This window comes from Telmatherina bonti (genome assembly GCF_933228915.1).
Source record: "Telmatherina bonti genome assembly, chromosome: 16".
NCBI classification, from domain to species: domain Eukaryota; kingdom Metazoa; phylum Chordata; class Actinopteri; order Atheriniformes; family Telmatherinidae; genus Telmatherina; species Telmatherina bonti.
The window spans coordinates 12,889,959-12,906,375 of NC_136614.1; the positions used below are offsets into that span (position 1 = coordinate 12,889,959).

The following is a 16,417-nucleotide window of genomic DNA, read 5'->3' on the forward strand; positions in this document are numbered from 1 at the left end:
GGTAGCATCCTAATCACCTCAGCTGACTCCTTCCAACACAGACGAGCCACAGCTCCCTTCCCCACCAAGTCAGCCGACCATAAGTGTGGGTTAGAGCAAAGCTTCACCAGTAAATAAAAAACAAACGGCAAATCCTAAACTTTCAACAACCAACTCAGTAAAAAACAAGACAAACATTGGCTGGAAACCTGGCTCTGTGTTTTCTTTCATATTACCAAACCACCGCATCGTATACACTCCTACGGTTTTCCGCTCCGTCTCGACACAGAGCTCTTTATTAGCCGCACAAATCTGCAGCTGCAATTGAATCGAGTTACAAAGACGAACACAAAATACAATTAATCCCCGGAGACATTGGCTGTAATAAACTGACTCAGAGGGTAATCGGCAACGCAGATGGGTCCCAGGGGAGGACTGCCCGCCCTATCGCCACGGTCCAGCGCACACAAACGCCAAGAGGAAGGACAGAATGATGCATCGCACCAAGACTTATTTGCCAAAAAGAACATCCTCCTTTTATTCTTCTGGATTTCCTCTTAAACCCAAAAGAATCTTCATATAAAAAAGAAGCATCTTAAAGTTTATTTAATCCTTTTTTACAGTAGTGGGTGTAAAACAGCAGCTTTGGAGGCAAAACGTAGCATTTTAATTACTTTAACAAATAAATTGGTATTGATTGATAAAAAAAAAACAGTTTAACCAACACATTTGTTTAGATGAAGTACGATGAAGTACAAGATTTTTTTTTTTTTTTAAATTAATAGTAAATACATCACTCTGCTCTTTATTTTAATGACTATAAAGTGAAATAATGCAATGATTGATATGAATCCACAAATTACATCAGAATTAATAATTAATGGCCAACTAGAGGGAAAAGAAATAAGCCTAGAAGAAACACAATCAATCTAACTAAAGGGAAATCCCTTTTTCCCCAGCAAGAACCTTAAAACAAAAAACACAAGAAAATCTGAGGAATTTGCCCTTCAGTCCAGAAATCATCTATCTGCAGCCCCAGGAGGGAAACAGCTGTGACATATAGCTTCTGGTACATCGCTGTTCCCCTGAGGTTACGCCAGCTGCCACAGATGTTCACCAGGACGCAGAAAGAGTCTATGCATATGTATCCCAACCAAAGCCTGAGAGCGGCGGCCATACTAATATCGTCTAATATAGGGGACACTACAGTGAGAATAAACAAACTTAACATAAATTGGGATTTATGAAAACATGAAGGTCAAGAAAGTAATAAAAAAAAAAAAAAAACCTTTCAGGAAAAAAAAAGTAGCTTAAACGCAAAATATCTGAACAAGAATATCAAGAATCTGTTGAAAAAGACCACTTTTTAAATAATTAATGTGTAGAAAACAGACACGTTTGTTTGTGTGCAGGGTTATGTATTGGTTTCAAGCAGTCCAGTCCAAGTGAAGAATCATTTATGCCAAATAAATAAGTAAAACAATCCAGTCATAATCTGTTCATTACCGTTAACGCCACGCTGTTTATCGACGCTCCTTCTGATGTAAATTGCTGAACTACACAGTGGTTCTAACAGGCCATAATTATCCACACAACAATAAAAGTTAATTAACATTTTAATACTGACAGAACCCCAACTATTCATTTGTTTTACCATGACACAAAGTAAATTAAATAAATATGCTAAATAAACTAGAGGTCAGTTTACTTATCCAGCAGTCAATAATTATGGATCACTGACTGAGTAATATTTAATATGTAATCAACTGCAAATACAAGCAATGATCAGCAGCGTCAGCCATTTAATCTCAGATAATTCACATTAAACTTGTGTTGTGAGCTGACAGAAACAATGATCAGGTGCAGCACAGCATCGCTAGCATCTTTCCATTCAGTTCTGTCCTACAGCACGGGCTGGAGTTAAAACTTTACAAATAAACAAGACAAATAGAATAAAAGATTTTTCTTACCTTTAACAGCTCCTTGTTAGCGAAGGCCAAGATGCCCTCAAAGATGACCACATTAGCGCCGTACACCGTTTTCTGTCAGGAAGGATCAAATTAAAAGCAAGGATCACTGCCTGAGAAGAATATCATATGTAAAATTATTACTACGATTGTAACGGTTATGTTTATGTCTGTACTGGTAAAGATGCTGCTTCTTTCACACAGTTAAGATATACGTCATGATCGCGCAATACTACGGCAAATATATTTAGAAAGATAGATAAGAGTCCATCTGAACGGCGCAGCATAGTATAGTATTCATAGTACACGCTACACGCATGTGTAGGTGTAAATGGTACAGTTCTTAAATGGTTTAAGTCTTATTTATGAAACAGGACCTTTTCAGTACACCTTGGGCAGTTCTCTTTAAAAGCAACACTGAAACATGGGGTGCCTCAAGGCTCCATCTTAGGTCCCATCCTCTTTTCCCTATATTTACTTTCTCTGGGGTCTATTTTTAAAAAATATGACGTGCCATTTCACTGCTATGCTGATGATATTCAGATTTATTTCCCGTTAACGTCCGTTGGATCCCGTGGTGTTGAAAATTTGCAGAACTGCTGGCTGGATGCAGCAGTGCTGTAGGTTCTTTGGACTCTTTTAGCCCTTTTATTAAAAATCTTGGGGTTTTCTTTGATTTTAATTTAAATTTGATAAGCAGGTCAGTGCAGTAGTCCAGTCTAGTTTTATCACTTAAGGCTTAGTAGAGTAAAGCCTTATATTCCTCATGATGACCTGGAAAGAGTCATTCATGCTCTTATTTTCTCCAGACTGGACTACTGCAACTCACTCTACACTGGGATTAACCAGTCTCTCCTCCACCGCCTACAGCTGGTGCAGAACTCAGCTGCCCGCCTGTTAATGGGGAAAAGACTGCGTGAGCACATTACCCCTGTGCTGCAGTCTCTTCCCTGGCTGCCTGTCTCATTTAGAATAGTTTTTAAAGTTTTACTTTTGGCTTTTAAATGTTTAAATGGTCTGGTTCCTCTGTACCTCTCTGAGCTTCTGCAGCATCATTGTCCCGTCAGAGCTCTTAGATCAGAAGACCAGATATTTCTAGTGATCCCGAGGACTCGACTCGTGACTTGTGGAGACAGAGCCTTTTCTGCAGTAGCCCCCAAACTCTGGAACCATGTCCCTCTTTTGGTGAGGTCTGCTGGGACTTTAAGTGGTTTTAAATCTCTTTTGAAAACTCATCTTTTTATGTTGGCTTTTAACTCTGGAGAACAGGAGCACTAGGTCTTATCTGTCTTATTTAGTCTTTTAACTATTATGTTGTCTTTATTTTAGTGCTTTTAATGTTGATTTATTTTATTTGACCTGTACAGCACTTTGGTTACTTTGAGGTATGTGAAAGTGCTCTACAAATAAAGTTTGATTGACTGATAGTACAGACCAACTTAACGAATTGAAGAAATTATGATTTTATTCTGGTATAATCTGCGGACAAATCAAAAGATAAATGCAGGTGCTGATAGTTATGAATGCAGCATTTGCAAAGAAAATACCTCCAGTATTCACGTAAATAAAGTACATTTTCAAAATGTAATGTACTTTGTGGAGAAACTCAGCTGTGTGCTGTGGTGTTCTAGACTCTGCGTCGTGCATTATAACTGTCTAATGCACGGCTCCTTGTTGTTTAATCCTTACAAATTGGTCACTCTAGCATGTACAGCACTCCCGACCCTTCCAAGTTATCCCTCATTATAAAGGCGACTCCTTTCCAACAATGTGTAACACAAGTAGGTTTTAATAAAAGGGGAGAAATTGATTTAAAAAAAAAAAAAAAACTTTCTGCTTTTGGTGCCAATTTTAGCAAAATGCCACAAAATCTTGTCCAAAACCATGCTGGAATAAAATAAATATCTCATTTTAATACAAAATAAAAAGTCGCTGCAATGTGCATAGTAATAACTGAACACATAACGGACACCAACAGCACGGCCGTATGATAACATGCAGCTGCTTTTACAGATATCAGCCCCAGTTCAGTGTCGTCCGCTAAACCTGACTGGAATCCTGCTTTGCTGCTGGGAGAGAGAGCTCGTATACGTGTGTTTGAAAGAGAAATGAATCACTAGTTCAGCCAAAGACAAAATGGGGCCGAGTACGTCACAATCCTATTATTCCTCGTGACCAGCCTCATTCAAAAGTCAATGGGCTGGATGCCCCAGTATTGATTTGGAGAAGGAGGAGGAGAAACAAAGCAGGAAGGAGAGTCCGAAAGCGTGGAGGCAATGTTGAGCGAAAGAGAGTTTTAAAGAAGCAGATGAGTGTTTATTGATTTGTTCATTTCCCGGTTGATTGCTAAGTGATGATTTAAAGGCTCTTTAACACATTTAAGTGTTGGTGCTTGAAAGAGAGGAAGGACAACCTCCAGTTGCATCAAAGAACGAGTAAGAAAGCTGCTCACGCTTGTCTGAGGGAAACACACTGATAATGAGTATATACAGGCTGCAGCTAGTTGGCCCTTGCAACCATCACAACCCTCTGAATGTGAAGCTTAATTACATTCACTGCAGTACAAAAAGACCCATAAAATGATTCTAGTCACAAGTGGAGATTTTTTCCCATGAGGTATTGCGCCTTTCAGCCATGAAATTACATTATAAAGAAATAGTGAGGAGTTATCGGAGTGCTTCCCTGAAAGACTGATTCTGATTTGGGAGAAGATTTGGGCTTTTGACTTGAGTTAATGTGCTGTGAACTAAGTCCTAATTATACACAAATCAGTAGACATGAGCTTAAATGACTAATATAACTGAAAAAGTGTGGAGGAATTTGTAACTACACCCATAATTTTTATCCTATTAAGACATTAGTGTTTGGTTTGAACTGATTTTACTACCTTAAATAAGTTCAAGTGGATGAGTCTGCAGGGTTTTATTTAGAATTATGAGAAAGTTATTAATTCCGATTTTAATCAGCTCTGCAACAAGTTAATTTGCTCCATCAATAACTACATTTATAAGGACAAATATTTAATCTACCCGATCAACATCAATCTGATGAGATTCCAGAATTTACCCAAGAAATTGGAATAGAAAAAAAAGGTTGAAAGAAAAAAAAAAACTTTTGTTTTTCTTTGTTTGTTTTATTGAACTCCAGAGACAAACAGCTGGATGTGTCTGGGTCAGGGATCCTCTATCCTGGTCCTCAAGAGCCAGCGTCCTGCAGGTTTTCCAAGTGTCCCTGCTGGAACACACCTGACTCAGACAAGCTCTGCACATATCTGCTAAACACACATTGATGTGAATCAGGTGTGTTGCAGCAAGGACACTTGGAAAGCCTGCAGGAAGTCGGCCCCGGAGGACCAGGATTGAGGATCTCTGGTCTAAAATCTTACCCATTCTTTGCGCCTGCAGTGAGAGGTGAAGTCGTACACTGGCACTTTGATGCTTTTCCCCTTCTTCAGCTTTCTAAGGACGGTGATCAGCAGCTCAAAGTCAAAAGCATCTGGGTGATCAAAGTTATACTCATTTTTAGCAGCCAGCTCCTGCTCTTCTTTATTCAGCACCTGAGACACAAACAAGTGCAGAAAAACCAACAATTAAAAGAAGGGATACCCCTTTAAATACATGTGTTCTGTGGTCCAAGCTACATGCGAGCAGCATGGATTTCATAAGGCCAATAAAAGATTTTAAATGACTTAATTATACCATACTGTGTGCATTACTGTTAAATTGCCTTCACATCAAGATAGTCCACTAGACTGGGTTCGATTGGAGACTAGGCTCAGTTGTGTAGGAGCATATCCATGCAGACTGGGATCATGTTCACGCTGAACTTTGAACAAAGGAAGCAAACCTTTAAAATAATATATCCTTATTCCCACCAAAGGTGGCGCTGCACTAATATTTAGCAAAAGAGAAGACAAGATCTGCGTAAAAAAGAAAACTTTTAAACTTGTCGTGTGCAAGTATACTGCAGAAATACACTGCAACAATGGACGCAGTATGAACAACATACAAAGCAGAGGACTCTTAATGCGGTCACTGTGTATTTACCCATAATGCAAAGCTACGTCAAAGTGACTTTTATTTGTAGTTCACTTCCTGTAGTTGGTCTGCTTGAAATGGACCGAGACCAGCGTTTGTAAGTGGACTGAGTCTGCTTCTTTTATCCACATCAGAATTCTTTTGGCGCATTCACATTTCCCCAAACAAAGCGGACTTTCTGAGCTAAATAAACTCAGATTCAAAACAAAAAGGCTGATGTGAACGTGCCTATACTCTGTGACTTCCCGGTGAAGGAATAGTCAAAAACTAGGGAAGGTTTAATGCAATATGCTGTATTGTCACAATAGAAGAATCTGTCTTTGACTCAACACAAGGCACATTTAATCTTCACAGACATAAATGATCCCGCAGTCGACAGAACACCACCAAGCAATACATTAAACCAAAGTGTTTTGTCTGTTTATATACTACAAACATTGCCACTTCCTCCACTCACTGCTTGCATCCAGTAGCTCTAAAAAAACATTGATTAAACTGATCAAATCATCATCCGAAAGTGTTATTTGAAGCCTGACAGAAGCTCGCAGAAAGTTTAAGCTTTAATAAGCTTAAATCATTTTCTGTGGAGAGGTCTATGTGGTTTGGTTACTCCTCTCTGAACTATGACTGTATGACATTTCATGGGTAAATGCCTGTTGCAGTGTTTGCATCTGGAGTTTATAATGAGCGCTTTTGCCAACATTTGACGTCGCTTTTGCTCGTTGATTCTACTCTTTATTCTGTATTCTTTATCCCGATTCATGCGCAGGTGATAAAATGAGTTAGTTGTATCAGAGTTCGTTGTTGGGACTGTGAGCTAGTCTGTTTGTCGGTTCCACGTTGGTATTTTTATATCCAAACTGCATCCATGCGACAGAAATTGAATGCCGTAAAGTGCATCTTGGCGTAAAATACTGCAGTAAAGCACATAACCGTGGCATAAATGATAGAGTCTTCTATGAAACAAGAAATTTTCTATCGTTCAAAGGATATATATATTGATATCACAAAGCCCTAACAGGAAACTACTGAAGCCTATGTAAAGAATATATAAAATCCAACAGTGCAAAGAATCAAAGTGAGGATTTCTTTCTGCTCTCCACCTATTTTACTGTTATGCAAATAAAGTCTACACAACTAGCACCAAATCCATACATATGAAGACAACAATAAGTGTTTCAGCAAGGCAAAAAGAAGGGAAATCATCGACTTCAAGCCTCAGAGGACCAATCGTATTATCGACATGAACTGTGCTCAACATGTTAATAGTCTCCAGCTTTTATCTGATATGCTGAAATCAGCAAAGAGAAGGTAGAGAAGCGGTATTTAGTTTAAAAAAAAATCAGTCACATTATTTATGTTTTGCTGTTTTTCTAATAAAAATCTCATCAACTCTGTGGGAAAACTTGTGCATGAAAAAGAAAAGGACTCTATACTACTACTAGTACTATAACTGTAGTGAGAGAGGCTGCCATCATTAATCATGACTGTTAAAATCCACACACTGTTAATTACACCTTCACACAGAGTGCTGTCAGCTGGATTTTCTACCTTATAGAAGGAGTCCATTGAAAGCAGAACCACCCAGGGAACATCCAGCGCCTCAATTATCTTATTGGCAACTGTGGTTTTCCCAGAGGCACTTCCTCCACACAGACCTAAAGGAGCATGACAGAGAGAGACACAGCACAATTAACAACGGATGAAGACAAATGTGAACCGCTGCTTTCGGTAGACAAAACTTAAATATTTAAGAAATTAAAAGAAAATCGTTTTTTTTTTTTCTTGAAGCTTCTTCCTGCCTTAATTCTGTGGCTTACTGGCCTCAGCTTGAGCAAGTCAAATCACTACAAAGACCTGAAGCAGGGATCCTCTATCCTGGTCCTTCAGGAGCGGTACCCTGCAGTGTTTTCTAGTTGTTTCTGCTGGAACACAACTGACTCAGACCGAGGCAAACTTTGCATGTGTCTTCTATGGAGAGAAATTTGTTTCCTTATTATCCAGTCAAATAAGTTAGATTTGAAACCAAAAATGATTTTTGAGAACAAAAGAAAAAGACGTAGCTGGCGCCGGAGCCAGGTTAAATAAAACCAATAGAAATTCTCATTTACCAGCGCAGGCCCCGTCCATCAAATGCAGCTAAATTCACAACCAAAACTTTAGAAGTTGCAAGCAAAGAGGACTGATTTGCAAACAAAACTTTACAACTTGTAACCAAATGTTGTTAAGTGTAAAGAGAAGAGGAATTATTTTTATGCACAATGATTATAATTTTTGACTTACAAACATTAGTTTTGATTGAAGAAAACAGTAGTTTTGACTGAAAACATTAGTTTTGATTGAAGTTGGAGAAGTATGCTTTCTCAAATATTTATATATTTTTAATTGGAACCTAATTTGTTTCTATCTCTACAAAAAAATTTGATTCTCACTTTTTTTGCGCTCAAAAATCATTTTTGGTTTCAAATCTAACTTATTTGATTGGATAATAAAGCAACAAATTTCTCTCTTTAGTATGCTAAACATATCAGCAGTTTTAATCAGGTGTGTTGCAGTGGGGTAACTTGGAAAATCTGCAGGACACCCCAGCCCTCGAGGACCTGGACTGAGGATCTCTGACCTAAGTGAAACTGCTGATTTAAAATAGTTATGAGAATAACTGAGCGACCTTACCTGGCAATACCATGGTTATTTTTGCATGTACTGTTTTGAGAGAAGCTTGATCGTGATCACTTATGCATTTCCTCATTTATCAATAGCTGGACACGATCATCATCATTTCTGTTAATTTGAACCCATCACAATTTTATCAGGTGTTGTGAAGCAAAGGGTGGAGTGAAATGACCTCCTGCAAAACTCTCTTGAGAATAAAGTTCATGATATTTAATTAGCCCGAAAATCTACACACAATAAAATAGAGCAGGGGTATTCAACTCAGTTCTACAAGGTTTCCCATGTATTTCTGCTTCCACACAAAAACCAAATTAATCGGAGCTAACATCCTATTGTGACGACCTATGGTTTGTTGGGTCGTTGTGTGTTTTTAGCTTGTTCTATTTCTAATTGTGTTTTGTTGCAGATGGAGTTAATGGCTGATTGGAGACAGCTGGCCAGGGTCTCCAATCGGTTATTTAAGATCCGCTTCTTCCAGGGCATGCCCGGTCCACACGAGTTCGGGGCCTGGCGTTATGGGTTGGATTTAGGTTTAGTTAATAAATATGTTTTTTGTATTCCGTATTCCTCTTCTTTGTTTATTTTGTTATGGTCTTTGCAGCAGATCGTAACATTTGGGGGCTCGTCCGGGATGTTTTGGGGGGGGTTGCGCTTTCGCTGGTTTTGGCGTTGCTGCTGTCGCGCTGTGTGTTGTTTCGCTGTGTGCAGTTGCCGCCAGTCTGGTTAGTTGTGGGCTCACTCCTCTGTAAGTGGATCGCGTCTCCCCTTTGGGTTTCATTTTTTTGTTTCTGCTTGGTAGTGTGGGGTTATATGGTTGGAGCGGTTGTCTCGGGGGCACGCCCGTAGGGGGGGGGCGGCGGGTTTCCCGTTTGTCTCGCTAGTGGTATTTAGTGCGCAAGTAGTCTCCATCCCTAATCCCTGAAGACCAGGGTTGAGTTATGTATTGTGTGGTGGGCAGTTAGAGGGAGTGAGTTTGGACCGCTGGACCTGTGCAGCTAGTGGTTGTGGTCGTTATGTCGGTTGAGGACTCTCTTAAGGCTCTGTTTGAGGGGTTTTTGGATCAGTGTTTGCAGGATCAGCTGGTCACGATTGTGGAGCACTACGAGATTGATGTTGATGATGGTCTTTGCAGCCGATCGTAACACTATCAGGTCCTGCATAAGGACTCGTTCCTTTGAGTCAGCTTTGTTGGAGGAGGGGTACATAGAAAGCTGAGGAGAAGTAGCTGTTAATCCTTTTGAATTACATGGTTTACAGCTGAAACAGGGTGCATCCTTAAAACTGATGAAAGGAAAATCTACCGAGTAGGACCGAGTTATGTACCCCTAAAAATAGAGATTTTGTTTGTCGATATGTGACTTTTTGGTGGCTTTATTTTCATACATTATTATTATGTTTGCATCAAAAGATGGAAAGCAAATTTCCAGACCTGGGATTTCACATAGTTATATATTGTTGTAAACCTAATGTCCATTCATCAAGATAATTTTCAAATTGCAATTATATATCCGATAATAACTGTATCATGAAAATGTATAATCATGACATTGCTACAATAAAACAATCTGCTATCTCTGCCCAGTAAACCCGAGGTAATTGTCACTACAGCTGGGACCACATTTGTGCACAATGTTTATGTGACGCCAAATGTTTTCACAACAACCAGAGCTGGAAAAACAGAACATGAACACCAATTCTTTCTCTGAAGTTGAGTCAGAAACAACTCAAATAAATAAAGACATAAAAAGTTCATCTGATGCCCTGCCTCACCTCTTTGACCCCCCCACACCCCCAGGTCTAAGACAACAGAAATCCTTCAGGACAACAATCCCGGGAACTGAGCCAACAGTCCGTGTTGGGTGGCGCGCAGGTGAAAAACAGGATGCATTTCTCAGGAAAGGCTGTGTTTGTTGGTGTGTGTGTGCGTGCACATGCGAGAGCACAGGAGCAGAAACAGCCTACGGAGGTATTTGTGTGATATAAACAACTCTGGATGAAGTGCTGGGATGAGTTTTTTTGCTCCGATAAGAACCATCTCGGTTTAAAACTGCTGACTGGGAGACAGAGGACAAAACACTGCAGTGCTGTTTACGTCTGTGTGTGTGTGATTATACTGGGAGGGGAAGATTACAGAAACACATATTCTGACCTGTAAATTCTAGTATGAAAAGAAAAAAAAAGCCTATTTACTGAGGTCCTATAGATTTTGCACAGACAACTAATTTTTAGTATGACCCAGCAGTGGAGACTGGCCCGTTGCAACAGATCAAACTGCCTTTTCTATTAGCAATAAAATCAGACAACAGAAACGATGGCAGCCACCTCGGGTATCTGAGGCTTTACAATGTTTTTTCATCATCAGCCTCATACTCCTTCTGTTCATCCCTCCCTGCCTTTCTTCTTACCATTAATGCACCATACATCCTCCTAAGAACCTCCTTGTTCACATCACTTTCACTCATGTCTCCATCTTCGCCTCTCCTTTACTGCAGGTTGCTTTTTCCTCTTCGGTCAGGCTCTGCCTTATTCCCTCGTCTTGCACACGCTGCTCCTTTAAAACCAGGGCCAAGGTACAGCCAAGTGTAAAATTGTTACCAGTCACTGCAGGCTATTGATAATAACAGATTGCCGACTAAAGGTAATGTCCACCTCTCCCTCTACGTATCCCCGCTCATGCCAGTCTGAAGGGTTTATCCACGGAACAGTGGTTCCACAAATGTCAGAAACTCACATAAACACTGGCTTCATTTTACTGCTGCTGGACTCATCCTGAGACAGATATTTTACTGTGCTGCTGCAGAGTGAAGCCACAGTGAACCGGGAGCATCATGAAGGTTTTAACAGTCCTGAGTGGGCAGACATACAGCTGCTGTCCTGGATGCTCATAAAGACGATACTTACGTGTATAAACCACCGTGTATAAGGCTTCAAATCACATTCAGAAGCACTTGAGAGCAAATGTTTGAATGTCTGAAACTATTGCAGATTGAAAAAAAAAAACAAAAAACACAATCTCAGAATTTTAAACCCCTTCGATGTGAACATCTGGACTTTTCTCATCACATCCGTTTTAGGACTCCATAGAATAAGAGGTGTTTAGTCTCAATGGAACTTTCCTGGTTAAATAAAGGTAAATAAATGAATAAATTTAAGCATCCACTTAGCATCAACTTCAAATTGTGGACTTCAAAAGGGTTAAAAGCTACTTCTCAGCTTTCATGGGTTTTGGAATGCTCTCCACCAGTTTCCACATTGCTTAGAAAATCTTTTGTGTGACTTTATTAAAGCATCACAAAGCACCTGATTCCAGCCTTGCTGAAGCATCCCCACATCATCACTGATCCTCCTGCACATTTTACAGGAGGCGTGAAACGGTGTGGAGGGAAGGCCCTTCCAGTTTCTGTCTAACCAGAAGAGGGCAAAGCTGAAAATACTCATCTGAGTAAAGATGACTTTACTCTGGACTTTTATAGAGCAGCTCCTGCAGTTTTCTTTCTGACATCAGTCTGATTCTTTGTTGCTTTATACTGATGAAGTTTCTCCTGGCTCTGCACGACGTCACGCCTGTAGGAACCCATTTACAACTTTTTACCCAAGTCTCAGTTGGAAGTCACTCAATTGCTGCGTTTACAAGGGAGTTTTAATTCCTCTTTAACTCCGAATAAAAGTTAATTTCGCTTTAAACTGATGAAAAACAACCATATAAACACTTCATTCCTAATGCTAATTTCTATTCAGAATAAACTTAATTACAATGTAAGTGGCTGGTTTATTTGCATTTTAATTCCGATCTATTTAATTCCTCTGTCATGTAAACCTTCATTCCGCTATAAGTTAATTCTGGTCGTTCTGAGCATGCTCGTTACCTTGTCCTGTCCCGATGACGCATTTTGCTTTACCTCCCGTGTTCGGTGGTCTATCTTTCTTCTTCTCAGTTGCTACAAAAAGTGAAGTAGTATGCTCGTGGGCAAAGAGGTGGAGCTGAGAGGGGGGCTGTGAGCGTCATGGTGGATGATTGAATCGAGCGAACTCTGAGCTGCCTGTAGCTAAAACTAAAACTGCGGTTGTTCTGCGTTCTTCTTACTTGAAGCGGGAGATTGGGTACCTGTCAATCAAAAGGACACGCCCCTAAATATGCTAAATTTCAAGATTGAATTATGTTCAAACAGGCGAGTTAGACAAAAATTCACTCCCCCCACAGTTGTCATGAAGGTAAACCTGACCTATTAAACAGAAAATGGATTTTTGAACCAGGCTGTAAACATGTTTATTTCTGCTGTGAAGTTGGTCTTTTTAACATGGGAGTCAATGGAGATTTGCTCTGTTTTGCAGCCCCTTGTGGATGAACGGAGAACTGCAGTTTTATGCACTTCTGCATTGGCTTCACTTTTAACCACTGGAAGCTCCGTCCATCTTTCATATACAGTCTATGGAGCCAACATTGTTTATTTCCAGTTTACGTCATACGTCACATGCACCCTTTGTCCAATCAGAACCCTTCCCAACCCACGGCTCTAAAGAGGAATTAAGTAAGGATGTGTTTCATGTAAACATCCATTCAGAATTATTATTTTCATGTAAACTTGTAGGAGAATACATTAATTCCGAATTATTAATTCTGAATTAAAAATTATCATGTAACCGTAGCCAATGTCAGCTTTTCCCTTTCAGTGCAAGTCTTGTCACCCTCAGACTGTAGCTTTGTTGTAGGATTTGATGGATTTGTGGAGTAATTTAATCAGATGCTGATTTAAGATTTAACTGCAGTTGTATCTCATTTTCCTGTGCTCTTACCTATGACAAAGGCCTCTTTGAAAGTGGTCCCAGTGACATTGTACCAAGGTGGTCTGCCTGCTGTGTAAATGGTCCTCTTGTTGGTCCTGAGAAGGGGGGGCTCCGTCTTAGACTGACTCGTGGTCCGTTTTCGTGGCGACAATGAAGGCGTCGAAGGACAGCGGGGGACATGATTTGAGAGGCCATCCAGGGAATCATCTCCGCTGCCACTAGGGTTGAAGACAGGACCATTAATGATCAACAAACACTCTTTTCTACAGGTCTGACTCAGTGAAATACACTATATTTCAGTTTAATTCATATAAACATTAGAGGAAAAGTCCATAAAAGTTTAGGCTGATGCTTCCATTTACTGTGCTGTACACAGAACTTCTTCACAAAAAGGAGGAAACATATACTCGCTCCCAAACAATAATACCTACTATAGATATGCTTGAAAAACACTAGTGTAGAGTAGCTGATCTAGCTGGCCAATATACACTTCCACCACTTAATGTTTGTACAATTGTTGCCATCAGAGATGCCTTATTAGCTCATTGATGGCCCCCTGCTGATGCTCAAGTCAGGGCATTTTAATTATTACAGTAGATCTGCAGGTTTGACACTAATCTTCAAAACCTGATCCTGTCAAAAGCAACATTTTGGGAAATTACTCATTAAAAATATCAAGTTGGAGTAGAAACAGCCATGTTTTAAAATGGACTCAATAACACTAAGAATATTTGATACACCTGCAGATATACTGTTGTCCTGTAGAGAGAGAAGAGGGAACATATCACTTCAATGTCTCTCTGTCCATTTCTCTCCACAGTGGGATCTTTGCTGTCGGTGTGGTTGAGGGGGAGGAAGGGGGAACTTTCAAGTCCTCTCCAGGAAATCACACCACTGCCCAGGATAAAGCAAGCAGGTTGGGGCCACCATTCACATGAGTAAGGCTGTCATCACATGGCTGGGAAGTTGTAGTATTTCTCCCAAATTGGGCTCATTTATTTAGATGTTGCTTTCCATCAGTCAAAAAAGTTTAAAGCTGTCTTTAAAGCAATAGTTTTCCAGTATTTCTGAAGATTTTTAGAAATGTTTTAATTGGAATAGACACGCTTTTTGCTTATTTTCAGTCCAGTCATTGTACTTGACCATTTTCAGAAGAATGTGTTTTAAAGTCACTTCATGCTGACCAATAAATCGATGAAGCACAAAAAGAATAAGACAGTCTTGTGTCTACATATAGTGGACGGTTGAGCAAAGAAGCAATATTGTAACTTGGCTCTTCAGGATGACAAACAAGAAGTAAAACAATTAATGAATCATGATGCTGCCAAAATATAAAGAAAAACTTTCAAATTTTATCCAAGAAGTCTGGAAAATTATTCCTTAAGACTGCTTAAAATTAATACAGGGTTCAGGATGTGTCAATAAACGAAGGGTGCACAAGTTAAATAGTGATTATCAGGAAATCCACCTAGTTTCCACTTTTTCCTTTGTGACTGTGATGTACTGTTTTATGTTCCAGCATGTTGCAATAAATTCCTGCAACTCTCATGTTTTCCAGGTAATATACTACTACTGTCCATTAATCTGCAACTGGCTGACTGATCAAGTGCTATATGCATTTAATTTTTTCTGCTTTGGTGCTTTATTGTGTGCATTATGTGCATGAATCTAAATACTCCAGAGAGGGAGATGTGGAGGCACATCCCTTTACTGTACTGCAGGTCTGACTACACATAGCCTGGTTAGTAGAGGTGGGAAAATCAGATTGAAAAATCAAAAATCTGGATTTTAAAATTGATTTTTTTTTTCAAATAAATAAAAATAATCCATTATGAAGTTTTAGTCATTTTATAGTTTTGATTGATCTTTTTACTTGTCTTCTTGGGCATTAAAACAGCAGAATGATGGTCTAGCTTCTGTGTTGTTTTTTCCTAACAGAAATCAAGAAAAAAGGTGAAGGAAAAAAAAGTAGTTTATACATTTTTTGTGTTTGTTTTTAATCTACAAAAATCAGCAAAATCAAAGACTTGTGAGAATCGCAATTTAAATCGAATCGGCACAAAAAAATCGAATCGAAAAAGAACAAAAGCATTTTGTCACAGCCCAACTGTACCTGACACCTTATCTCTTTGCACATCAAAAGGTTTAGCTATATAAGACACAAAATTAAATCCTTTGACAATAATACAGTTGATTTTTTTTTATTTTTTTTTTTTACAAATGTTTAATGTAAACAAGTAGTATTAAACTGGAAAATGGCTTCATACTTATTAACTCATAACCCAAACTTCATCAGGATTCACAAAAATGCTGCGAAATTATTTTATGTTAAGCATAAATGTCAAAAACTCAATAAAGTGTACTTTTTCCCCCCAACATTTCCTGCATATCAAACAAGACAGTCACTCAAGAGGCTTGCTAACATTGTCGTGGCAAACAAATGCAACTAAAGTAACTAATGTTTAACACGCCATTGCGCAGCGTTTTGCGCATTTTCCTCTCCCTTTTGACCCTTTTTCTTCTCTTTTGTCTTTTCCTTTTGTTCCACCCTGCAGCCATGCTGACAGTGCGTGGGTTTGACTGGGAGCTAGCCAGAAAGCGACATTAGCATGCTAAAAAAAAACGGCACCACGGCAGAGCCAGCGTGCATCGCTCCGACCCCACGCCACGGACATCTTGTCCTTAGTGTTTTTTACCTGTCTGACCTCAACATTGATCTGTCCGCTTCCACTCCTTCATCTGGCTGCTGTTCGCTGGGTTTACTGTCGCAGCTCGTCGTGGCCATCTCTGTCGGCGCGGAAACCAAACACTGGGTGCGTCATGACGTCATACGACGCAAACTGATGCTATGTTTATAGTTATCGGAGAAAACGCGTTTGAGTCAAAAGCAGCGTACATGATACGGTAAAAGGTGATCGTCAAAGTGTATTAAATGACAAATAGACTATATTTATCTTGCCTGAAACTTAATTCTTC

General features: G+C 39.6%; 1 protein-coding gene across 2 annotated transcripts in view; it reads right to left on the reverse strand.

Moving 5' to 3' along the window:
* Positions 1 to 16,227, reverse strand: part of LOC306767307 (uridine-cytidine kinase-like 1) — a 33,490-nt gene extending 17,263 nt beyond the window's left edge. For both annotated transcript variants that reach the window (XM_079255239.1, XM_079255240.1), the window contains exons 1-5: positions 16,138 to 16,227; positions 13,451 to 13,659; positions 7,535 to 7,641; positions 5,332 to 5,502; positions 1,950 to 2,021 (exon numbers count right to left, since the gene is read on the reverse strand). In XM_079255239.1, coding sequence (XP_079111365.1) covers positions 1,950 to 2,021; positions 5,332 to 5,502; positions 7,535 to 7,641; positions 13,451 to 13,659; positions 16,138 to 16,226 — 648 coding nt within the window. In that variant the 5' untranslated portion in view covers position 16,227. The remainder of the gene's footprint in view (positions 1 to 1,949; positions 2,022 to 5,331; positions 5,503 to 7,534; positions 7,642 to 13,450; positions 13,660 to 16,137) is intronic.
* Between the last annotated feature and the right edge of the window lie 190 nt (positions 16,228 to 16,417).